At 48.9% G+C, this 25,453-nt stretch overlaps 2 protein-coding genes across 5 annotated transcripts; both read left to right on the forward strand.

Moving 5' to 3' along the window:
- Positions 1-1,472: 1,472 nt before the first annotated feature.
- Positions 1,473-10,844, forward strand: RNPS1 (RNA binding protein with serine rich domain 1). Of its 4 annotated transcripts, none has more exons than XM_016208037.2 (8): positions 1,473-1,696; positions 4,682-4,868; positions 5,112-5,267; positions 6,124-6,315; positions 6,578-6,680; positions 6,918-7,071; positions 9,431-9,572; positions 9,973-10,844. In XM_016208037.2, the coding sequence occupies exons 2-8, from the start codon at positions 4,798-4,800 to the stop codon at positions 10,070-10,072; spliced, it is 918 nt and encodes a 305-aa protein (XP_016063523.1). In that variant the 5' UTR covers positions 1,473-1,696; positions 4,682-4,797; the 3' UTR covers positions 10,073-10,844. The 4 variants fall into 4 exon arrangements, with proteins under 4 accessions (XP_016063523.1, XP_016063524.1, XP_016063525.1 ...); XM_016208038.2 differs by lacking the exon at positions 1,473-1,696 and adding an exon at positions 1,776-2,136; XM_016208039.2 differs by lacking the exon at positions 1,473-1,696 and adding an exon at positions 1,776-2,090.
- A 1,377-nt stretch (positions 10,845-12,221) lies between these two features.
- Positions 12,222-24,792, forward strand: ECI1 (enoyl-CoA delta isomerase 1). The gene is made up of 7 exons (XM_016208035.2): positions 12,222-12,273; positions 12,380-12,493; positions 18,325-18,452; positions 21,410-21,556; positions 22,114-22,235; positions 22,334-22,512; positions 24,535-24,792. The coding sequence occupies exons 1-7, from the start codon at positions 12,222-12,224 to the stop codon at positions 24,699-24,701; spliced, it is 909 nt and encodes a 302-aa protein (XP_016063521.2). The 3' UTR covers positions 24,702-24,792.
- The last annotated feature ends 661 nt before the right edge of the window (positions 24,793-25,453 follow it).

Genomic DNA, 25,453 nt, shown 5'->3' on the forward strand with positions numbered 1-25,453 from the left:
ACCCCATCCCCAGTGCCAACCACCTAGGCCTCTTCACTGCTACAGGACCAAGGCTGCCCTTCTGATGTGGAGAATTTAACTTATTTTAAATGTCCCCCCATTCCTGCCATCAAACGGAAGACCCCCACCCTCAGGAACATGTTGGTGCCTCAGTGGAGGGGGCTCAGTGGGCAGGTTATTTCCCCACCCTCCTCTTGCTCCTCCCAGGCTTCATTTGTCCTGGACTACTCAAGACACCCCTCAGCACAGGGTAAGGTGTTAGGGGCACACTTGACATCCCTGTACAGGAGACAAGGCTGGAGGAGGGAAAGGAGTCATCATCATTGGCTGGGAGCACCAAGTGGAACAGAGAGCAATGACAAGCAGAGGGCATCCAGAGCACCATCTATCCACCCCAAGTCACCAAGCTGGCTCTTCCCGCTGACATCTAATTGGTCTCCAAGTAGCATTGGTTCCTTCCTCCAAAAAAATCACTTTGGATCTATTCCCTTCTCTTCCTTGCTTCACCTACCTGTACAGGCAACGTCTGGGTTTGGGCGCACATTCCTTCCTCCCACTAATAGTCAAGGAGGAAAGACTGCTTGCCAGACACGGAGGCGGGGGACTGGAGGAGAGGGATGGGAAGGGGGGGAATGCGGCTGACATAGAAGTGAACAAAACCCAAAAGCCTGGCCCTCTCAGCGCCAAGTTTTACTCCAACAGCCTGCTGGAGTAAAACCCAAACCTCTTCTTCTGCCTTTTCCATTAGGTTCTGACAGTGCTTCCCAGCCTACACCGTCCAGAGAAAGAATGCTGCCTCGGCCGGTATCTCGCACATCCTTCATGTCCCCCGCACCGCGGAACTCCACCTTCCCAGCCCCGGCCTGCGAGCTGCCCCACGGGCCTCCTTTCGCTTCTTCCAACGAGCCTCCGCGCCTTTGCATCTGCTGTTCCTCTGCCGGCGCGCCCCTCCACTCAGCTGCAGTGTCACCTCCTCAGAGACGCCTTCCCTTCTACACCTTGTCTTCTACCTTGCCTCCTGCATCCCAGTTCGTTCTGGCCGCACAGCCGGGTCCTGTCCATACCTCCCTCCCCCCTCGAGTTCCGCCGGTGCAGAAGCCTCGCCTACACGGTCAGCCCGCACACCACGCGTGATTTCTAACCGCACGAACCCATCTAGCGACGGCTTGGCTAGCTGAGCCGCCTACGCCCTGCAGGCTTCCAGGGCCGACTGCCCGAGGCCGCAGAGCGGCACGGCCCTGCTCTGCCACCGCCAGGTCCCACAAGGCGCGAAACCACCCCGTAGGGAGTTTAGCGCCCGGGCAACCGCCGAATCCGCTGCGAGCCCCTTACGCACGCGCACGGAGAGAGGCGGGGCCGCGTTAACCCCCTCCGTGCCGCCCCTTCAGCTGCTGGTGCGGCGCGGTCCTCCCAGCCCCAGCAAGCAGCCAATTTGTCGGCCCCACGAGGCACACAGCTAGCCCTGGGTAGCCCAAGACAACTCCTCCATAGGGAACTACAGAGTGAAAATTCCCGAGACTCTCCACAAACGCTCTCGGCCCTTTAACACTCCGAGCGCTCGCGCCCATTGGCTGGGGCGATTACGTCATCGCTGAGCGCCGAACAGCGGCGTCTTCCCGCTCCCTCTCCTGACGACTGAGCGGCGCCGACCTCAGCGGCTGAGGAGAGCGGGAGGAGGTCGCTGCGGCGGGAAGATGTAAGTGGGGGAATCCGACCCCATCCGAGCTTCTTAGGGGGCGCACCCCGGTATCGGCGGGGCGCATCGTGGAGCCGGCGTGCTCCTCCGTCCCCGCAGTGAGGACGGCGACCTGGCCGTACAGCGCGGGGACTAAGAAGAAAAAGTGTGGCTCGGGGTGGACAGAGTGGGAGGGTCCGAGGCCGCGGCCCGGAAGTAGTCGGGGCCGCGGCGGGCGGAAGGGCGGCCTCGCACAGTCAGCTCCACGGCTGGCCCAGCTAGGCCCCTGGGACTCGGAGAAGCCGCGAGCGCGGTCTCTGCCCTCAGGAACCTCTCGCCGGGCTGGAGACCCAGGCCTGCAACTCTGGGCCCTACCCTGGAAGCGGTCGCGGCCCGGCATCTGGACTGGGGAGTTGTGAGTGGACGTGTGCGGCGAGGTCGCGTGCGGGGCCCGTGCCCCGGTGGGTGCAGAGTTGCTTTGTGGGATACCCTGGAAGACCGACTAATCCTCCCTTCGGGGCCATTAATTCAAACATTTACAACACGAATGTTTACCGGGCTCCTGTGTGCCATTCTCGGTTCTAGCCCTTGGAGATACGGCCCCTGAATTCATGGAGCTCACATTGATGGGTTACCCCAGAAGGGAAGGTTAAGATCAATGGAGGAAAGACGTGACTTTTCTCTTTTTGTTATTTTGCATGAATTGTGCCTAGAATGTACTTTTAAATGGGGAAGGTGCTCTGAAGATTTGAGCTGAACGCCATCTACTCGAGATTTAACTAATTGTTCTCTCCTCTCTTTGACTGTTGGACGCGCACCTTTTCCGGATGATGGGGGAGGTAACCAAGGTCCTGTGCTGTTACCTGAACTTGTGTGAGCAGAGAACCTCAACCTTTGCTTTTTAGCATTCGGCCACACCCAACAAAGCGTTCGTTTACTCTGTGGTTGTTAATATTTAGTGTTTAAGAATAATTGGTGGTGCTTGTTTTCACAAAGTACTTTCAGGTAGATCGTTAGAACTGGGGTGGGGTCCAGGAATCTGCACTCTAGGACAATCCTGTTCAGTTTAAGTAGCCATTGGCCACATAGGGCTGTTGAGCACTTGAAATATACACCTATCCCAAATTGATGTGTTTTTAAGACTTAATGGGGGGGCGTAAAAATTTTACTGATGCGTTTTTACACTGATTGTTGAAAAGGTAATACTTGGGATGTAGTGTGTTAAATACATCACTAAAAGTTAATTTCATTGTTAACATTCTTTTTGTAACCTGGCTACTAGAAAATTTTAGGGTATGTTTGGAACTCCATCCCTATTGGACAGTGCTGCTCCTAGTGAGATAATGGGGGCTGTCCAAGGAACACATGTTGAGCACTCAGAGATATATGACTTTGGGGACAAGGGTTTATATGGGGAAAGAGCCTCATACATGGAGAAACAGCCTTTTCTTTGAACATTAGCCAACATTTACTGAGCCTTAACTAGATGCCAAGTCTCTTTTATGGGTTAATTTGATTGGTGTCCTTGATAACTATGAGGTGTAGGAACTAATTGCCACCATAATACTGGTGAGAAATTGAGGCTCAGAAAGGTTAAGTGACTTATCCAAGGTTACACAGCAAAGCTAACTCAAGCAAACTGATGCCAGAGTCTTAACCATAATCACTGATTATCCAAGGATGCTAACCATATCCAGTATTACCAGCTCCGTGTCTGTATTACCTTATTGTTTTAAGGCAAAACATTAAAGATTTTACAGCCTGGGAAAAGGAGAAAAGGATATTCTGCTCTTCCCTCATTTGATTGTCCAAGGTTGTCCAAGACCAGGCACTCTTTCTTGAATCAGAACATTATTGGAATTTTAGACTCCCCTATACACACGGAAACAGATCCCAAATGGTGTGCTGTGTCCAGGTTAAAGGCTATCGAAAAAGGTGGGACAGAAGTAGTTAAGACCGATATCCTCCGATCTTTGCTTACAACTCCAGCAAATTGTACAGAACTTCACTGGAATTGCTGAGGCAGCAGTTCCCAGGAAATAGGGGGCACATAATGAATTAGTAATTCATTCTTGAGTAAAATTTATTAATGACCATTTATTGAGCACATGCTTCAGTTCAGGCACTTGTACATGCCCTTTACCTGGGACCCTTCAGTCCACGGGCTAACGTTCTAACCATTGAGCCAAACCCACTTGGGCCACAATGGATATTTTTTAACATTGTTTTGTTGCTTTTTAAATGTTCATTTAGGATGTTTTTTCTTTTGGGGTAGTAAACTTTTTTTTTTTTTCCAATCCTCTCCAGAGGGCATACTTAGAGGAAGGGACACAGTAGAGAGAAAGAGAAACATCAATGTGAGAGAGAAACATTGATCAGTTGCCTTCTCTATGTGCCCCTACTGGGATCTAACCTATAACCCAGGTATGTTCCCTGACCGGGAATTGAACCAGCAACCTTTTGGTGCACAGGATGATGCTCAGCCAACTGAGCCACTCCAGCCGGGCAGGGTAGTAAACATTTTGATACCAGTACCAGTCACTTTTGAAGTAGTTTTCGCTTCCAGTAATATATATCCAAAGTATCCTATAACGGAAATTAGAGCAATAAAACAAATTCTAAACCTATCAGGAGGGCCACACTCATTTAGGTTTTTTCCTATTCTGCATGCAAATGTGCTGTAGTACTTCTATGGGACTGTAGAGGGCTTATCATCAAACTTATAAGTGAAAAACAGGTATTGTACCACCTGCAAAATAACAATACAGTGACCAGCATCACCATCATTTTCTTAAGAAAAAGACAACCTGAGGTGACGATTCTACTTTGTGTCCTGTGGAGATGGGATCCTCCCTGAGGACATGGTGAAGGTCCCCGCGTGTTCCTGGATTTGTGGACTCTCGCTGCTGTGTTCCTTGCCTCCATTCGTGTGCTCAGCTTTTGGCTGCAAAGTAGATTTTTTGCCTTGCCAATTTGTTCACTCTGTAAATCCTTTTATCTTATTAGGCTGCACTTTGGCGTAAATTGCAATCGATTAGGGATCGTTTCTCAGACTCAAGTTAGAAGTGAGAGTTCAGATAAGTGAGGCCGCCATTCTGCTTTGAACACCTCAGAAGGGGAGAATGGATTTATCAGGAGTGAAAAAGAAGAGCTTGCTAGGAGTCAAAGAAAATAATAAAAAGTCCAGCACTAGGTAATCCTTCTGTCAGATTTTTCTAGTGATACTTTGGGGGTGCTTGTTGCTAGGGACCCTTAGAAAGGGGAAGATTGGAAATGTCTTGCATTCTATAGTGAAAGTGTCCTAAGCCACAGATCATTTTGCTCTGTGATGGCCTGGGATCTCTGTAGCCGCATGGACCCCCTCTTTTGGGTTGTGCTATTGTTTTAGGGTTCAATCAAAAGGGCATGCATTCTCACATTCTTCCTTACCATCCAGGGCTCCTTCTCCTACCAAACGCAAAGACCGCTCTGATGAGAAGTCCAAGGATCGCTCTAAAGATAAAGGGACCACCAAGGAGTCAAGCGAGAAGGATCGGGGCAGGGATAAAACTCGAAAGAGGCGCAGCGCTTCCAGTGGTAGCAGCAGCACCAGGTGGGGCTGACCTCGTAGTGTTGAGAGGCCTCACATCCCTCCTGAAGGGCACGGAAAGTGCTTTGTCTTTTTAATTATTTATAAACAACACACTCAGATTGTTAATCGGAATTCTAATTGTGGCTGACTGGTTTGGGGTTTGCTCTGGTTATATATAGAAGTTGGTGTTTGTGTGTTTTCTTTCCTTGAAATATTGAAGAATGAGACATCTTAGGGTATATTTTTCTCTGAAGTGCTTCCTTTATTTTTTTACTATGTTTTTATTTTTTTAGAGAGAGAGGAAAGGAGGAGGGGTGTAGAGAGATAGAAACATCGATCAGCTTCCTCCTGCATGCCCCCCTACCAGGGATCAGGCCCACAACCCAGGCATGTGCCCTGACTAGAAATTGAATGGTAACCTCATGGTTCCTGGGTCAACGCTCAACCACTGAGCTACAGTGGCTAGACTCTAAAAGTGCTTTTTATTCAGGGTTGTAATCGGATTGCCCTAGCCCAGAAATTGTTTTTTTTTCCATTGAAAACCAGCCTTGGTCAGTCAGTAGTCACCTTTCAAGCTGAATTGGTGGCTCTGACTTGCCAGGCTCCTTTACCTTTTAGTAGACAACGCTTCTGTATCAGTAGGAAGCAGCTCATTCTTCCTTTCTTGTCACTGCACAATGTAAATGCTGTTTTTTCTTCCCAACAAGGTCTTTGGCTTGAGGGCGAGGTGGTAAATGTTTTCCCTGCTGGGGAAAGTAGGGCCGCTTGGAAATATAAGGACAGCTGTTTACTCTTGCGAGTGTGCGTAGGCTTGCCTGTGCTGGGAAGAAACGTTGTTCCCACCTGTTGTCTGTGACCCCCCCATTTCACCCCTCAGGTCTCGGTCCAGCTCTACCTCCAGCTCGGGCTCCAGCACTAGCACCGGCTCAAGCAGCGGCTCAAGCTCTTCGTCAGCATCAAGCCGCTCGGGAAGTTCCAGTACATCCCGCAGCTCCAGCTCCAGCAGCTCTTCCGGATCTCCAAGTCCTTCTCGGCGCAGACATGACAACAGGCGGCGTTCCCGCTCCAAGTGAGCTCCCCTCCAACACTGTTTCTCACCAAACCTGTGAATTATCTGTGAACTTAAGTTTACAGGCTGGAGGCTATCGAGTTTGTAGTTATTCTAAAAGACCAAAAAGGAGTCTTTCTGTCCTTGTAGGACTTCTAAGACAGGAATGATGTGCATGAACTAGTAGGAAAGACTTCCTTATTTAAAAACTGTTAACATCCCCACTAAAAAAACCTTTGACTTAACAGAAATTGATTGCTTTTTGTTTTCTTTTCTCAATCAGATCCAAACCACCCAAAAGAGATGAAAAGGAAAGGAAAAGGCGGAGCCCTTCCCCTAAACCCACCAAAGTGCACATTGGGAGACTCACCAGGAATGTGACCAAGGTGAGGACTGCCAAATCTATCCAGTGGACCAGGGGATGGTGCCTTTGGATGTAGCCTTCCGAGGACTTGTGTGATGGCACATGACTCAAATAGCGCACTAATTCCTTTTAATGGGATATATATGTGTGTCTAGGAGATTACCACCAAATGCCAAGGTTGTAGTTATGTGGTGAATTCTCTTTGACTCTTACACAAGTGACTGGTGCTTAAGCATTGGTGACACTTCTTTCCCTTTAGGATCACATCATGGAGATATTTTCCACCTATGGGAAAATTAAAATGATTGACATGCCTGTAGAAAGGATGCACCCCCATCTATCTAAAGGCTATGCATATGTGGAGTTTGAGAATCCAGATGAAGCTGAAAAGGCGCTGAAGCACATGGATGGAGGTGGGTGTGGGTGGCTCTGCCACCGCTCCTGAACCTCCTCTGTCCCCGATCCAAGACCAGCTACCCACCACATATAGGGACCTTTAGAACTGATTTCCAGTCTGGCTGGCTACACATCAGAATCTCCCTGGAGCTCTTTCAGGATTTTAATTTTCAATTCTTATTCAGTGGGTGTGTGTTTACCAAAAACACGTTTAATGGATCATTATTGAAAAAAATTGGCAAATATGAATATATTAGCATTTTAAGAGTTTTTCAGTCTGTTAAAAGCCTAAGGATTGAATGGTTTTTGTTTTTTTACAAAGAATATATCATGAATATTATGGAGCTATTTGACTTTTATATGAGAATGCTTCCTTTAATCCTCAGAGTCTTTTTTCTGTTTTGCTAACATTTCAGCATTAAGATTTTTTAAATTTCCTGAATTCGCAAATTTTTCCCATTTCCTAAAAGCTTGTGTCTTAGCTATTATCACATTTGCAGTCGTTTGGTATTAGGCAGAATAGTTGTAACATTTCAACATTAGTGAATAATTTCAGATGGCCAGTTTTCATTTTGTTTTTTGGGGAATGTGTAATTTGTCTCTGCCCCAGCTTGCTGCTGTTGTATGTAATCCAGGCAGCTGGGGCCAAGAGCCAGGACTGCCCATAGCACTGTATGGGCTGCCTGGCTGAGTGGAGAGGAGAATCTGAGCACCCCAGAAACTTGGTGTCCTCAGAGGCCCCTTTAATACAGTTGAATAGCTTAGCTTAACTGTTGTTTTTGGGTAACTGCCCTTGAGCCTTGGTATAGTTTGGATACTTAGCTAACTTTTCCAGTCTATTTGAATCCCTCTGAACTGTTTTAGGGAGTTCAGAATAAACTACACTCCATCACTCTGCACACACCAGCTTTTGGCTTTGTGAATCACATTTTCGTATTAGAGATTATTGATCATGTTTGAACATGAAGAATCTGAACACTTGCTAAAATTCAGGAGACTTGGACACATCCAAGGTGTGCCTGATTATAAACATTCCACATTTTCTTAAGATTCTGGTGGACTTTTGTGTTTCCCCATATTGTGCAATGCACCATCAAATGGAACAACTCCGAGTTGTCTCCAGAAGGAAAGTGAAAAGGATTGGCCTTTACTGGCAACTGCCAGGAGGTAGATTTGTCTCTGTGCTGTGTGTTTTTTTTAATATATTTTTATTGATTTCAGAGAGAGGATGGGGGGGGGGGGATAAAAAACATCAGTGATGAGTCATCATTGTTCGGCTGCCTCCTGCACACCCCCGGCTGGGGATCGAGCCCAGAACCTGGGCATGTGCCCTGACTGGGAATCGAACAGCAATCTCCTAGATCCTAGGTCAATGCTCAACGGCTGACCCACGCCCAGCTAGGCTATCTGTTATTTTATAATCAGGGCCAGCTTAGGCTGCAAATATTAAGTTAAGCCTTCGAGTCGCTTCTGAACACAGGTCCTCATTCCTCATTTATCCCCTCGATGCCTTTGAAATTTCCTTGAATGTAGGAGCTGAGAAGATAAAAGAGCCCTCCACCCTTTGGAGACACACAGGGGCTGTGCTTGGTATCCCGAGCAATCCCTAAACTGAGGTTGGAGTGTATGCTTCCCTGGGGTTCTTGGGTCTGCCTCTCAGTTTCCTTTGGTCTTTCTGTCGATAAAGCCCTGCAGGCTCCTCTGGCCTCCTTCCTGAGCTCCCTCCCTAGGGGCACATTTCCAAAGTCTTAAAGGCAGGCTTGGCCTCTCCTTAACCTCATTTCATCTTGTCCTCCCACCCCAAGGTGTTCTTCCTCCTGAGCCCCACTTCTTAGATCATAGTTCATCCAAAACCTGGTGCTGATCACCCCCCTTCTCCTGCTTCCTATCTGATCCGTCATCTGGTTCTGGGGATTTTATGTCCCAGTTACCCCTTGAGTTCTCAGTTTTCACCCTATCTCAGTTCTTGTGAAACCCCCTAGTGGGTCTCCCTTCTCTTGCCTGTCCCCTTCCCATTGTTCTTGAGAAGGAACCTCAAGTGCTAATCCCACGGTACAGCTCAGGGCCAGGGCACACTTTTCCCCTCAGGTTAGCAGATTCCAGCATGTTCTTTGGGTGTTGACTCGAATGGCACTTTCTCTGAGAGGCCATCCTAGTGCTTCAAGGTTGAGTACCGTTACGTTCCATGCCCACTTACAGTTTTCTGAATGAAACCTTCAACCGTAGTAATGGTGCGGTTATTTCTGTGACTAGCTGAGTTTGTCCTTATTTCCAAGGACCCTGTTTGTCCTGCTTTCCATGGCATGCCTACATCTGACGGCGCCTGGCTTAGAGTAGATGCTTGTTAGATATTTTTGACTTGATCCTTTTCAACAGGGCAAATTGATGGCCAGGAAATCACTGCCACTGCTGTGCTGGCCCCCTGGCCTAGGCCACCCCCCAGGCGATTCAGCCCTCCCAGGAGGATGCTGCCACCACCTCCCATGTGGCGCCGGTCACCCCCACGGATGAGGAGAAGGTGAGTCAGTTTGGGGTTTCACAGGGGACTGGCTGGCTGAGACCATTTTGGGTTTGTTTTATTTACGACACAATATGACAGTTATGACTTTGGTATCTTATTCAGCCCCCGCACGCACCATAATGGGAGTGGGAAGGCAGTGTTGGCATGGGTGGCCTTCAAAACTCATGCTCATTATAGCAGGGGAAAGGAAGAGGGACCAGCAGAAGGTGGCCCTGCAGGTTGCCCCAGAACTCCAGAACGTCTTCCTTTCCAACCTATTCTGACTCGGAGTGTTGGACCAAGAAACTGTGCAGAATTGTTTCAAAAAGAAGCTAGCATTACTCCTGCTGTCCAGAATGTAGAGCTGTTTCATGCCATGTGCTTCAAGTGTCTGATGTGATTTTTCCTCTTCCTACAGGTCCCGCTCCCCGCGGCGCAGGTCCCCCGTGCGTCGGCGATCCCGCTCTCCCGGCCGCCGCCGCCATAGGAGCCGCTCCAGTTCCAATTCCTCCCGATAAGCAAGCCACTGAAGCTCTGCCCCATAACTTATATCCCATCCAACTCAGTTCTGTCACTTCTCTAGCCGAAGGACAGTCGTCAGTAGGAAACAAATCCTCACTCAGGGGCAGGCTTCCAAAGGCAGCATTGAGACGTTTCCTCTGAAGGCCAAGTTTGGGTGCAGAAGTGGTGTTGGTTTGGGGTTATGCCTATGAAGATGCTCTCCAGTTTCCTGGCTAGAAAGTTCCCAGGTTTCCAGTCCCTGAGAGTCAGTTCAGTAGCAGAGCCAGCAGGAACAGAGCAGGATTCCAGGTAGCAGTGCTGCCCCAGCCTGCGAGCACATTTTTCCATTCCACAGGTGACCTATGGCCAGTCTAGCAGCCTGAGGATCCTTCAGGAAAGGGCATGCTTTGGTACAGCTGCCGTTCCTATTAACGTGGCCCTGCTTGAGTTCTGACCTCTGGGGTGAAATAGCCCGTGTTAGTTGCTATCAATCGTTCTGTTTTACATGTGCTCATACACATTCACCCACACCCCACATCTCTCTCTGAAATTGGTGAGCAAGTTGAGAGCTAGCTCTGCAAGGTCATCACAGGACCTCCCCCCCTTCATGGTGGTCTTTGGGGTTACCTTGGCAATGTGTACATTGCTTTTTTGGCTTTTATTGTACAGTCAGTACTATGAATTTTCTGTTTTGAGTTTTTTTGTAATTGTAGCATTTTAGATAATGTGTTTATACTTTGTTGTGTAGAGTAAAAAGGTTGTGTTGAATAAATCTAGGGTTAGAATGTGTATTGAGTGTTGGAGTCACTGCTTCCTTCCTGCCCCTTGGCCCCAAAGATAGCTATGGTTGTGAGGGACACATGGCTGCCTAAGATCTGAATTTTGGTTTTGTTTTCAAAGTCATGCCTCCAAAATCAAGTAGAACCTTGGTCAGTGTACCTGAGAGTTGGGTTTTCCCTGCACATACACAAATAAGAGGAAGATGTTTTTTCGTCTTTATATTCCCAGAAACTTTTAGTTCTGCCTGACTGGAAACGTGAATCTCATTTGCTGCTGCTGTATTAGTTACTGTGACAAAAAAACTATTTCCTCCTCAAAAATTGGTTTGTGCCACAAGGAAGACCTGGAAACACTTAAGGTGTTAAAGAACAAAAGTGTCAATTGTCTGACATTGTGCTTGACCCTTATTGTGCCCAGTGCTCAAACCGAATGGTCAGAACAAGACCATGTCCTGCAAGTAGTACAAAGGCTTGCTCCCCGTGCCTCTACTTCATTCCCCCTGCCTGGAGGGGTCACCATCTTTATTTGTTTCTTGAGTATCTTTTCAGTGTTTCTACATGTTGGATCAAGCAAATGAAAACACCCACCGTTTCTCCCCTTTCTTGCGGAGGAGGTAGCAACTGTGGTCCTGCCTTTAGTGAGTGCCTGTTTGCAGCAACTATGTTGCCCTACTGGGCTTTGGGAGAAGGCAGATGGTGTTAGTCACCAAGCTATGCTGATCTCCATGCGTATGGCTAAACTGCCACTTTTCCTCATGTTCACACATGAGGCAGCGCATGGCCCCCATCTGCATTTCCTCTCTAGCATCCTTTTCAGTGGGGATAGCAGAGTTTGAGAAACAGCCCTGGTGTGAGTTTGCCAGGGTTCCCAGAGTGTCCCTTATTACCCCTTAAACTTACAAGCCTCTCCATGACCTATGTAATTTATGTGCATTTTCTCCCAGTTTCGACACTCTTGCCTGGGTAACTTGGTCTTTGCCAGGTTGGAGAAGCATAGGAAGCCTGCCAGCGCCCCATAGGCGCATCTGTGGACGGAGGGGGAGTGCGGGTCTGTTCTGTGGGGTTTATGGGGAAGGTCTGTCTTGGGCAGGCAGCTCATGCCTGACCCTGCAACCCACAGCCCCAGGGCCCTGCTCAGTGAAGCCGGTCGAACTGGTAGGCCAAGCAGGGCGGAGCTGCTCAGGCGTGGCCTGAGGCCCTAGGGGTCAGGAGGATTTGCACCCTGGTTGACACGGTTGTGGGCGGAGGGACGCGCTTGAGCGGGGGAAGCGGTGGAGTAGTCCTTGGCCAGCTGGCCGAGGTAATGCCGGGGCAGGGGGCGTGGCCGGCCCCGCCCCGACTGCGAGGCCACACCCCAGCGCCGCGACTCCCACCCGCTCAGGTCAAGATGGCGCTGACGGCGGGGATGCGGCTCCCAGCGCGCGCCCTGCTCCGTGCTTGTGCGTGACCTCCGGCGGGTGGGCTGGAGACCGGGGATGGCGGGCTCGGGGCGGGGCGGGGCGGGGAGGGGCGGCGAGCTAACAGGCCTCCCGCTGCCGTTCGCAGGGGCCTGGCTCCCGGGCGCGGCCCTCGGGCGGACGGAGCCGGCGGCCAGCGGTGGCGTCGGCGCACGACGTTTCGGGAACCAGCGGGTCCTGGTAGAGCCGGACCCCGCCGCAGGTAAGCGTCCCTCGCGCTCTCGAGCTCCGGAGCCCGGGCCCTGCGCACGCTGCACCTCGCCTGCTCCTTGCGTCGGCCCGTGGCTTCGGAGGTTCGGCGGTGGTGCCGGTGCTTGGCCGGCCAGTTACCCAACCTCCTGAGCCGGTTCCCTGCCACGGCGCCCTCACTGCCAAGGGTTAAGAAAGGCGAATTCAGTAAGCCTTGCAGTGCTGGCAACAGGGCATGCTCCGCAGGGCGGTTCGTTGTATTATTCTCCCCCAGACTCGTGCGAAAGCTATTGAATTCCTAAAGAGCACGAGAAAAAGCCCAGTTTTAAAGTCCGTTTCTGTTGCGTTTAGAGCGTAAAGGTCATCAATCTAGGTGTTAGTTTAAATGGTTTCCTTCCCACACACTTCATTATGAAGATTAAAATATTTCCGTTTTTAAAGTTTGGGGGATGTGCCCCTTTAAGCTGTTAAGTTGGAAGCTGAAAATAATTGCAGGTATTTTTAGAATAAAATATTTTAATTTTTCTTAATACTTTCACGTGGCACAGAACCCAGCAGATATTTTACTAATTAAACCAGGAGCCACAAGTGGAATCACTCGTAACAGCACCGCTATCACCACCGGCAGTCAAAACACTTAAAACTCTCCAAGGGGGATAGAAAAGGTAGAAAACCGGTGCACGCCAGAGCTGGGTACTGGGAAGGCTTGGGGTCAGAGATGGGCAAAGTTTTGGAGTTTAAGACATGCTGTCCCATGGTCCCCCAGCTGTAAGGCCTCAGCCTTTCAAGATGGTGCCATGCTGTGCATTGGGGAAAGCCATCTCTATTCCCAAACACACACTGGTTCCACACTGTTGCCTACACCTGGAACAGTGTCAGGGCACCAGGATCCTTGGTTCAGTTCCCTTGTTTAGCCCCTCTCTGGCTTGGGGCTGCCTGAGCCAGGTGACGAGGGGTGGGCCTCAGACTAAGCCCAACTCCTAGTCCAACAAAAACCTGACTCTAAAAGGGTCATTTTTGTAACAGATTTGAATTTATCAAAGAGTGCAAAAACATTTAAAGGTATTGAGTGGGTGGTGGTAATGGCTGCACAACATTGTGAAAATATACTTAATATCACTGGATTGTACACTTAAAAAATGGCTTAAATGGTAAATTTTATGTTGTTTTTAAAAAGTATTGCTAATTTTTTACCAAAGTGCATCCCCGCCCCACCACGGAAGTCGCTAGCTTCATTGGCTTGGTAGAAAATTAAGTTTGGGGTCAGAAAGCCAGAGCTGGTTGTTTGGTTTTTTCTACCCGACCAGTTAGCTTTCAGGAATCTTGAGGCTTAGATGAAATAATGCAGTAAAAGTGCTTTAAAATGTTTTTATTTAAGTGCTGTTACTGAAGCTGATTTTAGAATGCGTTCATAATATTTATTTTAATACCCTGTGCCAGGAGTGTTGTTACTTACCTCTGGTGTCCAAGTTCATCCAAATTCCCTTGTAAACTCATGTTCACCTTTGGCCTCTTACCTTTCCCCCAGTGTCCTGAATTCTGCCCCATGAGACTCTACAAAAATGCAGAGTCACTTTCAGAAACTTTCTTCTGAACCAAGTTTAGAGAGCTTCTTTTGGAAGTTTTGATTGCTTCTTATTTGTACATGTACATACCTGTAGCCAGGTAATAATTACCCCTTTCTCCTAAATTAAAGGCCTCAAAAGAGCCCACTGCCTTTAGGACTTAGTTCTCACTCTTAGAGAATGGTTTGTGTTGATGGTCCAGAGATTTCCAAGGTTCTGACCAAGGAAATGCACCCTAAATGAACAGTGGCATATCTGAAGTCCTTGGGCTCTGCCCTTGGCCAGGCAATGAGAACAGATGGCCCCAGCTGACCCATGCCAGCAGCTGCACTGTCCTCAAGGGCAGGCCCTGTCCCTCCTGCTTGCCCTGCTGCTGGCAATATGAATGGAGAACATCTGACACTCCTCCACTCCCAGTATTTTTCACCTCTATCCTTAAACAAGCGTGAACCAGAGCACCTCACTGGAATCATCCTTGCACGTCTAGTTCTCACAGTTGGCTGACTCACTCTGCAAGAAACTAAGGCAATTTCCTACTCCCACGAGGATGGTGGACTTGTGTCTGGGAGAGAAAGATAAAAAATATTTGTACATGAATGTTCACAGAAGCATTCACAGTAGCCAAGAGGTAGAACCAACCTAAGTGTTCATCAGCACATGAATGGATAGATAAAATGCAGCATACAAGGGGATATTATTCTACCTTAAAAGGGAATGAGGCTGCCCTGACGTGTGGCTCAGTTAGTTGGAGCATCTTCCCGTGCACCAAAGGGTCATGAGTTTGATTACCAGTCAGGGCACATACACAGGTTGTGGGTTCGATCCCTGGTTGGGGCACGTACAAGAGGCAACAAATCAATGTTTCTCCCTCTCCTCTCAATTAAAAAAGAAAAAAAAAGGGATATACTGATACATGTTACAACATGGGTGAATCATAAAATCATGTTGTGAGAGAGATTAAAGATGGTGGCAGACTGAGTGCAAGCTACACTGACACTCTCCCTGGACTAAACTGGAATTACAACTAAAATATAGAAAAATCATCCTGAATAATCAACTGCAACTGAAGACTAGCTGGGGAACACCCTCATAACCAAGAAGAAAAGTGGAGACCACATAGAGACTGGTAGGAAGTGCAGAGGGACGAGAGGGCTGGCTGGGCTCCCACAGGCAGAAGCTGAAGGTCCGGAGGGATTCTCAGCTGTGGGGGTTCCCACTGAAGACACGGGCCTAAACCCCAGGCTGGGCTTCCCAGCCCAAGCACCAGAACTGAGAAACGTGCCCACATAACACCTGGCTGTGAAAAGCAGCAGGGTTTCTGTGTGCCAGTGAGAGATGGTTGGAACTGCAGGCACCCTCTTAAAGAGTCAACACAAAGTTTTGTGTGCAGCCACTCACCTTGGGCTCCAGCAAAGGGGTGGGCGGAGTGGCCTAGAGCTGTGTGAGGAGAACCTAGGGTTTTGGGCTCTGGAGATAGAGCTCAGAAGGCACCCATCTAGATTCCTGTGCCGAGTCATTACCCCAAACTGTGGAGGACATCTTTCTCAGGGAGACATTTTGCTGCTTTTGCCTGGGGGAGAAGCAGTTGCCTCACCCTGCTGGAAAACCTCTAGCCCTACCCAGAGGAGTTTCTACAGCCTGAGACCCATTAAGAGACTGATAACAACCAGCTGCCCCACCCTGTGGAATTTCTGCAGCCTGAGGGTCATTAAGAGAATCATATTAAGCTGCCTTCAGGCAGAGGCAGACCTCAGAGTGCTTGGAGTTTTTGCCTGATCTGCTTCTGGACCCAGGCCTTGGAAAAGCAGAGTTTAGTGTGCATTTTGATCCTGTCCAAAGGCACCCAGCCCCAGTAGAGGAGACCTCAAGCTGAGGGTTGTTGATAGCTCCAAACAGGGCACTCGGCCGGTCACAAACTGTGTCTGACATTGGCCTGCACCAGAGACCCTTCAAAAAGACTGAGAGTCATAGCAAATCCACCTACTACACAGAAACAAACCCAAACAGGCAGCCAAAATGGGAGACAAAAAAAGCAAGCCCTAAATGAAAGAACAAGAGAAGTCTCCAGAAAAAGCTAAATAAAATGGAGATAAGCAATCTATCAGATACAGAGTTCAGAGTACTAACTGTAAGGATGCTCAACGGCATGAAAAAATATAAGGAAACTATGAAGGAAATTAAGAATGACATAGCAGAAATAAAGAATACATTGGAAGGAGCAAATAGCAGGTTAGAGGAAGCTGAGGATCAGATCAGCGAATTAGAAGACAGGGTAGAAAAAATTACTCAGAAATCCAAAGAGAAAAAACAATTAAAAAAACAGGACAGTCTAAAGGAGCTATGGGACAACATAAAATGTAACAATATTTGCATCATAGGAGTGCCAAAGGAGGTAGAAAGGAAGCAAGGGTTAGAGAACCCATTTGTAGAAATAATGGCAGAACACTTCCCTAACCTGGTGAGGGAAAAAGTCACACAAGTTCAGGAGGCACAGAGAATCCCAAGCAAGAAGAACCCAAAGAGGCCCACGCCCAGACAAATCATTAAAATGCCAAGAATTCAAGACAAAGAATCTTAAAGGCAGCAAGAAAAAAGCAATCTGTTACCTACAATGGAGCTGCCATAAGGCTGTCAGCTGACTTCTCATTAGAAACTCTCTAATGGCATGAAGTGTTCAAGGTAATGCAAAACAAGGATCTGAAACCAACACTACTCCATCCAGCAAGGCTATCATTCAGAGTAGATCGTGAAATAAAGAGCTTCCCACACAAAAAAAGGCTAAAGGAATTTATCACCACCAAACCAGCATTGTAGGAAATGTTAAAGGGACTGTTGTAATAAGAAGAAAGAGAGAGAGAAACAGGCATAAAGAATTAAAATGGCGCCCAGCCCAGCATGGCTCAGCGGTTGAGCGTTGACCTAGGATCCAGGCAATTGGGGTTTGATTCCTAGTCAGGGCACATGCCCGGGTTGCGGGCTCGATCAATGACTTTCTCATCATTGATGTTTCTATCTCTCTCCCTCTCCTTTCCTCTCTCTGAAATCAGTAAAGATGTATATTTTTAAAAAATTTAAAATGGCAATAAATAAGGACCTATCAATAATAGCCTTAAGGGTTTTAAGGGAGAGATCAACAGCAATACAGTCAGTCGTGGACTTTAACACCCCACTGACTTCACTGGATAGATCTTCCAGACAAAAAGTCAACACTATCTAACCCTACAAGTTAAAGAATTAGAAAGCTCCCCTGTGAAACCATCTGGACCAGGGCTTTTGTTTGCTGGGAGTTTTTTTATTACTGCCTTGATTTCATCAGTTGTTATTGGCCTATTCAGGTTTTTTGATTCTTCCTGATTCAGTTTTATATGATCTCACGCATATGCGGAATCTAATAAACACAATAGACTGAGGAACAAAATAGTTCTAGAGACACAGAAACATGGAACAGACTGAGGGATCTCAGTGGGAAGGCAGGGGTGGAGGAGTGTGTGGGGAGAGATTAATCAAAGAGCTTATATGCATATATGCATAACCCATGGACACAGACAATAGGGGAGTGAAGACGTGAGGGGAGGGCAAGATGCAGGGTAGAGGAGATCAATAGGGAGAAAAAGGGGGGATATCTAACATTTTCAACAATAAAGATATATTTCAAAAAAAAACCTTTTTTTTTAAAAATATATCTTTATTGATTTCAGCAAGAGGAAAGGAGAGGGAGAGAGAGAGATAGAAACATCAATGATGAGAAGCGTGATTGATCGGCTGCCTCCTGCATGCCCCCAACTGGGGATCAAGCCCGCAATCCGGGCATGTGCCCTGACCAGGAATCGAACCCTGATCACCTGGATCCTAGGTCGATGCTCAACAGCTGAGCCCCGCCCGGCCAGGCAAAAAACATGTCAAGTGAAAAGAAGCCAGACACAAAAGGTCACGGATGATTTCATTTTTATGAGATGCCCACAATGGGCACATTCATAACAACAGAAAATAGACCAATGGTTGCCAGTGGCTAGAACAGAAGGAATGGTGACTGACTTGCCAGTTGGTACAGGACTTCCTTTTTAGGTGACGGAAATGTTCTAGAATGTGATAATGGTTGTACAACAGTGTGAATGTACTTAATAGAATTGTTCACTTTTAAATGGTTAATTTATGTTATGTGAATCTCACCTGAATTTTAAAAAACCATGTAACTTCCCATGGCCTGGTTGAGGGTGCAGGGTAACTAGGGACACTTTTCCAGTGCTGGGCATGAGCTTTCTCTTCATTTTCACACTAGGGATCGCTGTGATGAAGCTCAGGAACCCCCCAGTCAACAGCCTTAGCCTAGAGTTGCTGACGGAGTTGGTCATCAGCCTAGAGAAGCTGGAGAACGACAAGACCTTCCGAGGAGCTATCTTGACTTCGGTGGGTGCTCGTTAGCTCCCCAAGGCGCCGAGTTCCCTGATCAAAGTGTGAACCTGTTACCAGATCAGAGTCCAAACTTGGAGATCATCTGCATGTTACATAGTGTGGAATAAACTAGGCAGTCCTGGACACAGGTGCCCACGAGAGATTTCTAGGGATCGTGGTCCTAGGCAGGTGATGTTTTTGCAGGCACAACCTCGAATCCATGTTGATTCATGAAGTATAGATCCTATGAATACTGGGCAGTGGATTCCTGGGGTGCCCTCCCTGGGTGATCCTCAGAACCTGGGCTGGTTTTCACACCCAAACCTGCCGGACTGGGTGCCTCATGTGTTCCTGACCCCTCCAGTAGGCATCAGGTCTACCTGCTCTGCCAGGTGCCAGAGGTGCCAAGAGAGGACACAAATAAGACCTGGCCGGGGAGGTGAAGTGTGAACCCAATATAACAGGCCATTTGTTGGGTCAGGAAGAGTACTAGTGTCACCTTTCAAGTTAGGAGCCACAGACAGCATGAATCTCCCCCAAAGCTAAGTGCCACCATATTAGAGACCTGCCGTCAGTAAAGGTGCAGGAAGCAGACCACCACAGCCTCTTTCAATCAAGGTTTGGAGCATCTACTTGGGTGTATATCTGCTTTCTTATCCTTCAGGTTGTCCCAGGGGTAGCCTGGTGTTGTCAAAGCTCTGAGGAGCCTGGCTGCCTCTGACCCTGAGGGAACCAGCACTGTGCCTGAGACTGGCACCAGCAGGGGACTCCCAGGAACTGGGTGTGATGCATATACCTAGTGGGTACTATGAAGCTGGGGTTTGCAGAACAAAGCCTGGCCCCATGCCATGGAAGAGAGATTATTCCACATTTCTCCGAGGGTGAGACTGAGTACTTAGGGGTGTAGATTGTTGAGGGCCTGGTGACAGAATCTCAGGGAACTTTTTGACAATCTCAGCAGAACTTCCTGGAGATGCTAAAATTGCCTCAGAACTTTTTACGCTGGGTAATTTCTGAAAATACTCCATTTAAGATGTCATTTCATAGCACGACATTTTCTTTACTGTGCTCTAAAATGAGAGAACTGTGTGTCACCAAATATAGGACCTTCAGAATGAAAGGGGGAAGGCCATCACTTTACTGAGGCCCCCCCGCCTCCGTGCTTGTAGGCTCGGTGCTACACAGTGAAGGTCCCTCCTACCTCCAGGCCTCAAAGTCACACAGCCCTAAAGGAGGGGAGCCAGCATTTGTCCCTCCATAGCCTATATTCTCCCCACTACAGTGGGATCACCCCCCAAATGTATCTGTATTGTGTTCTGTATTGAGTGCCTACTGTGTATGTAGTAGCACAAGGCCTGCCCAGTGAGTCCTCAACAGGTGATTATGGAATGACATCATGTGACCACCATCACAAAGCACAAATGGAGTGGCTTAAAACAACAGAAGTGTACTGTCACAGTTCTGGAGGCCAGAAGGTCAAAATCAAGGTGTTGGCAGGGCTGGCTCCTTCTGCAGGCCCTAGGGGAGAGTCTTCCTTGGCCTCATCCAGCTCTGGTGGCTCCTGGTGTTCCATACTTGTCACTCCAGTTTCCTCCTCTGTGTCCAAATTTCCCTCTCTTTAGAAGGACACCAGTCACAGGATTTAGGCCCCCTACTCCAGCATGACCTCTTCTTGATCACATCTGCAAAGACCCTGCTTCTCAATAAGGTCGTGTTCACAGATCTGGGGGTGAGGATCTGTCCTTGTCTTTTTCAAGGGCACAATGTGGCCCGCTACAGATGTGTCGCTAAATCACAAAAACAAGCTGCCCCATACCCCAGTTAGGATCATGTGGTTTATTCTCACATTCAGAATATAATGCTTTGCCTTCGATTTCCTGAAGCAAGACTGTGGGCAAGTGCTGTACCCTGCCCGACATCTGTGCTGATAAAATGTGTTCGATTTTGTTGGGAGAGGAAGCCAGGGGATTGTGGTGAGAAAAGGGTGAGGGGAAAAGCAGAAAAGCTGAATGTAGTCCTGCCATGTCCTTGAAGCAAGAGCAGCTCTGTCCCTGCTGCCATCCCTCCTCCCCAACCAGGGGCTGGCCTCCGGGTCCCGATGTCTGGACCCTGAGGAACAGTGGACTTGGTGTAATGATTGCACGTCTTTCTCCGTTGGGTCTTTTTAAGTTACAGGAGTAGAACACATTGCATGGAAACGAGGTCAGCCTCCAAGTATTATGCACACATAAGCACGTGTGTGTACGACGCCTTGCTCTGCAACCTACTTCTGTAGCTTAATAGAAGGATGTAGGGGCCGTGGAGTGTGACTGCCCCATACTTCATTATCTGCCTGCTCTTCACAGACAATGGGTAGTTGCATTCTCACAAGCAACTTGGTAGCCATAGTCAATTCTTCTGTGTTTGCTCCCCTCCCTTCCTTGCCAGCTGTCTCAGGACCTGGGCATCCACACAGGACACATATCTTCAAGATCATTCCCCAGGCTTCTGTCTCACATGTGACAGCCCAGGGCAGAGGTCTGGATTTTTGACTGGTCACTGCCCCTTCCCTGATCAGACAGCAGCACGTCCCTGTCTGCACCTGTCTGCAGTTTGCTTGACCTTTGCGGGTAAATCAACATGTTCCCTCAAAAGACTGTCAGAAGTCCCCCCCATGCCTCTAAGTTTTCTGCCTGGGATACCACATAGGTGTGCACAGAGCCTGGGGGTGTGCCCCTGACACTGCCTGCCTGTTCCTTTTCCAGCTTGAACTTGGAAAGGGAAGAACTTCCCAGGATGTAGAAGGAACTGAGTCTGAGGGAGATTGAGGCTGAGTCCTAGAGCCCCAGCTCTGGGCTCCTTGGGGCAGTATCCTGCTGCCTTGAGCATTACCTCAGCCTTACTGACCGCTGAGCACCTGTGGGCTCCCCCTACCCTGGGGGCACATTGCCCTGGAAGGTGGACTCTGATGGGACCCTGGCTCCCTCACCCAGGACTGCCCTGGGGTCTTCTCCGCCGGCCTAGACCTGACGGAAATGTGTGGGAGGAACCCAGCGCACTATGCTGAGTACTGGAAGGCTGTGCAGGAGTTGTGGTTGCGGCTCTACACGTCCAACCTGGTGCTGATTTCCGCCATCAGTGTGAGTGTTTCCATTCCCTAGTGGCCTTCCTGACTCCCTGGAGGCTAGGGGGAAGGGGGGAGTGCAGGCAAGGCCCTGCCCTTGGGAAGCACTCAGAGGGGAAGGATGCCTTCAGGAGACTCTCAGATGTGCACAGGTAAGCATGCCATTACAGATCACTGACATGGTGACAAACTAGGTGGGGCCACAGGGATCAACTCACTGGGGTGGGGGCAGGCCTCAGGATCCAAGAGCTGTTACCAGGGAGCAAGTAGGGAATTGGATCCACATTTTGAAAATATCACTTTGGCCTGGTCTGGGGAAGGCAGGGGAAGGCCACTAAGGTAAGGTGCTGGAGCTAAGGCTCCAGAACTAGTGTGCCCTGAAGAGATGTGGTGACAACTGAAGTAAGGGGCAAGGAAGGCTGGAGCCTGGTGGAGGGGAGGTATGAGAGGGTTAGGTCACTCTGAGAGCTCACACACACTGGCAGGCTGTTGCTCGGGACCCTGGATCTCTGGAATACTATTGGGACCAGCAATAGCAACACCCAAAGCCCAGTGGTCTTGCTTCCCCTGCAGGGAGCCAGCCCTGCTGGAGGCTGCCTGATCGCCCTCTCCTGCGACTACCGGGTCCTGGCTGACAACCCCAAATGTGTCATTGGGCTGAATGAGACCCTGCTGGGCATTGTTGCCCCTTTCTGGTAAGGCCAGGGACTGCACCCATATTCCATGTGGCCCAGGGATGAACCAACCCACCTGGGAGCCCCCAGCCCCAGGTAAGTGGGTGTCTGCATTCCAGGTTTAAAGATACCCTTGTGAACACCATTGGGCACCGTGCCTCAGAGCGTGCTCTGCAGCTGGGGTTGCTCTTCCCACCAGCAGAGGCCCTCCAGGTGGGCCTGGTGGACAAGGTAGTGCCTGAGGACAAGGTGCAGAGCACAGCGCTCTCAGTGATGGCCCAGTGGATGGCCATTCCAGGTGAGGAGCACAGGGAGGGCCAGCTACTGTGGGTACTGATGAGCAAGCAAAGCCTCCTCCCCCTCCCTCGCCCCCTTTCCCCTCCCCTCCCCTCCTTTCCCCTTCCCTCCCCAGCTACGTACTCCTGGTGAGACCAGAAAGTTTTCATGTAGAAGTGCACTGTGCAAGTTGAAAACATGCAGACTGACTTAGTGTCCTGGGGCTACTATAACAAATTATCACAGGTGGAGTTGGGGGGTGCTTAAAACAACAGAAACGCATTCCTTCAGTGTAGAGACCAGAAGTCCAAAAACAAGTTGTAGCTAGGGCCAAGATCACTCCAGAGATTCTAGGGGAGGCTCCTTTCTGCCTCTTGGTTCCTGGTGGCTCCTGGCACTCAGCTTGTGGCCTCATCACTCCAATCTGATTCCATCTTCAAATGATCTTTCTCTCAAATCTCCCTTTCCCTTCCCTTATGAGGACACTTGTCATTGGACTTAGGGCTTATCCTAAATCCAAGATGACCTCATCTTAATTACATTTGCAAAGACCCTTTTCCAAATAAGGCCACATGCACTGGTTCTAGAGAAGTTGTTAGGACTTTCACATATCTTTTTTTGGGGGGGGGGGTCCACTATTCAACCCACTACCCAAACAATTAGAAATAGCCTGCATATCTATAGAAATAGGGCTGGTCATGTCAACTATGATAGGGACCTAGATCAGCAGACTGTCTATAAGGAGCTGGGTGAATTTCTGGCTTTGTGGGTCACACCATGTCTGCCACAACTGTGGCATGAAGGCATCCACAGAGAGTATGTGAACTAATGAGCATGTTGCTATTCCTATAAAACTTAGGGCCGCTGAAATTTGAATATCATATAATTTTCACATGTCACAATGTATTGCCCTTTTTGTTGATTTTTTGTTCAACTATGCTACATAAAAATGTAAAAAGCATTCTTAGCTCACAGACCATGGAGACCAAATACTGTGCAGCCATTAATTATAATAGGACATTGAGTGACTTGGAAAAGATCCTCAAACCCTGGCAGATGTGGCTCGGTTGGGCATCGTCCTGTGCACTGAAAGGTTGCTGGTTCGATTTCCAGTCAGGGCACATACCTGGGTTGCCAGCTCGAGTGAAAATAGGCTAAAAGGCAATTTTTACAATATCATCCTATTTGGGTTTTTTATTTTTTTAATATGTTTTTATTGATTTTAGAGAAAGGAAGGGAGAGGGGAAGAGAGAAACATCAATGATGAGAGCGTCATTGATCGGCTGCCTCCTGTGTCCCCCACTGGGGATCAAGCCCAAAACCCAGGCCTGTGCCCTGACCGGGAATCGAACCGGGCTCTCCTGGCTCCTGCTGAGCCACGCAGGCTGGGCGGCTTGTTTTTAATCCTCACCTGAGGATATTTTTCCCATTTTCAGAGAGTGGAAGGGGGAGAGAAGAAAACATCGATGTGAGAGAGACACATGAACTGGTTGCCTCCTGCACACACCTGGGCCAGGGCAGGGGTGGGGATCGAGCCTGCAACCGAGGTACATGCACTTGGCTAGAATCAAACCCAAGACCTTTCAGTCTGTGGGCCCATGCTCTAACCACGGAGCCAAACTGGCCAGGGCTCGTATTTTTAAAAGAAACCAGTAGGTAGTGGGAAAGGTGATTCTCATTTTCTTCCTTTTTTAAAAAAAAAAAATACATCTATTGATTTCAGAGAGAGGAAAGGAGAGGAAGAGAGAGATAGAAACATCAATGATGAGAGAGTCATGGATCGGCTGCCTCCTGCACGCCCATGCCCCTGACTGGGGATCGAGCCCACAACCCGGGCACCTGCCCTGACCGGGAATCGAACCCCAGTCACTTGGATTCTAGGTCGACGCTCAACCGCTGAGCCACGGCCGGCCAGGCTCATTTTCTTCCTTTTGCTTTCTTTTATCATCTAAGTTTTCTACCAAAGTTTCTGTTGGAATTCTCTTGGGAAGGTTGGGAGTTATGCTGCTGGTGGGTTTTCACACGTGGACCGTGTTATCTTTAGATCACGCTCGACAGCTGACCAAGAGCATGATGCGAAAGCCTACAGCAGACCACTTGGTGAAACATCGGGACTCAGACATCAAGAATTTTGTCAGTTTCATCTCCAGAGACTCCATCCAGAAGTCCTTGCAGATGTACTTAGAAAAGCTCAAACAGAAGAAGGGCTAATGGTGGGGTTGCGCACGCGGGGTTCAGGCACATGCACCCCTCTGGGGCCCTCTGGTCCCAAGGGGTTTGTAACAAGGTATTTTCCAATTCAGACGTCCTTTCAGCTCTTTGTTTTGCCGATCTTCCCAGAAGGCCCTGTTCCTTTCAGCCAGGGCGTAAGGCCCACCACTGCATGTGAGTGGGCAGGGCAGGGTTGGTGGGCAGTATCTGGGTTTAGGGATTATGAACTGGCAGGTGGACCTATTCTGGACCTTGGCAGTGTCACCACTGAGTGTCTCCTTTCCCAAAGAATTGTAACTAAAGCCCTGGCAGGTGTGGCTCATGGTTAGCGCATTGCCCCATGCACCAGCGGGTCAGGGATTTGACTGGGAATCGGGTTGCATGTTCAATCCCCAGCCCTGGTCGGAGACCTGTGTGGGAGGCAACCAATCGATGTCTCTCTTTCACATTGAGTTTCTCTCTCTCTCCCCTTCCCTCCCTTCTTTCCACTCTCTAAAAATCAATGGGAAAATAATCTCAGGTGATGATTAACAGGAAAAAAAATTGTGACTAACGTTCTCGGTTTGTCCCATCCCTGGCCCCTGGGCCCCCTGATTGCTACAAGCATAAAGCAGTCATGGGCCCTGATGATCCACACAAGACTCCCCTGCCTCCACGCCCCAGAGAAAAACCCTTCAGCCACCACATTTGTTTCTTTAGATGGAGGAGTGTATGATAATTCAGAGAAATCGGGGGGACTTGAAAAGAGGGAT

Source organism: Miniopterus natalensis, chromosome 3 (genome assembly GCF_054644295.1).
Source record: "Miniopterus natalensis isolate mMinNat1 chromosome 3, mMinNat1.hap1, whole genome shotgun sequence".
Taxonomy (NCBI): domain Eukaryota; kingdom Metazoa; phylum Chordata; class Mammalia; order Chiroptera; family Miniopteridae; genus Miniopterus; species Miniopterus natalensis.

Coding starts and splice junctions, on each gene's coding strand:
- RNPS1 (XM_016208037.2), top strand. CDS start 4,798: ATGGATTTATCAGGAGTGAAAAAGAAGAGCTTGCTAGGAGTCAAAGAA. Junction 6,681..6,917: donor TCACCAGGAATGTGACCAAG/GTGAGGACTGCC, acceptor CTTTCCCTTTAG/GATCACATCATGGAGATATT. Junction 9,573..9,972: donor CCCCCACGGATGAGGAGAAG/GTGAGTCAGTTT, acceptor CTCTTCCTACAG/GTCCCGCTCCCCGCGGCGCA.
- ECI1 (XM_016208035.2), top strand. CDS start 12,222: ATGGCGCTGACGGCGGGGATGCGGCTCCCAGCGCGCGCCCTGCTCCGT. Junction 12,274..12,379: donor GCGCGCCCTGCTCCGTGCTT/GTGCGTGACCTC, acceptor TGCCGTTCGCAG/GGGCCTGGCTCCCGGGCGCG. Junction 21,557..22,113: donor TGCTGATTTCCGCCATCAGT/GTGAGTGTTTCC, acceptor CTTCCCCTGCAG/GGAGCCAGCCCTGCTGGAGG.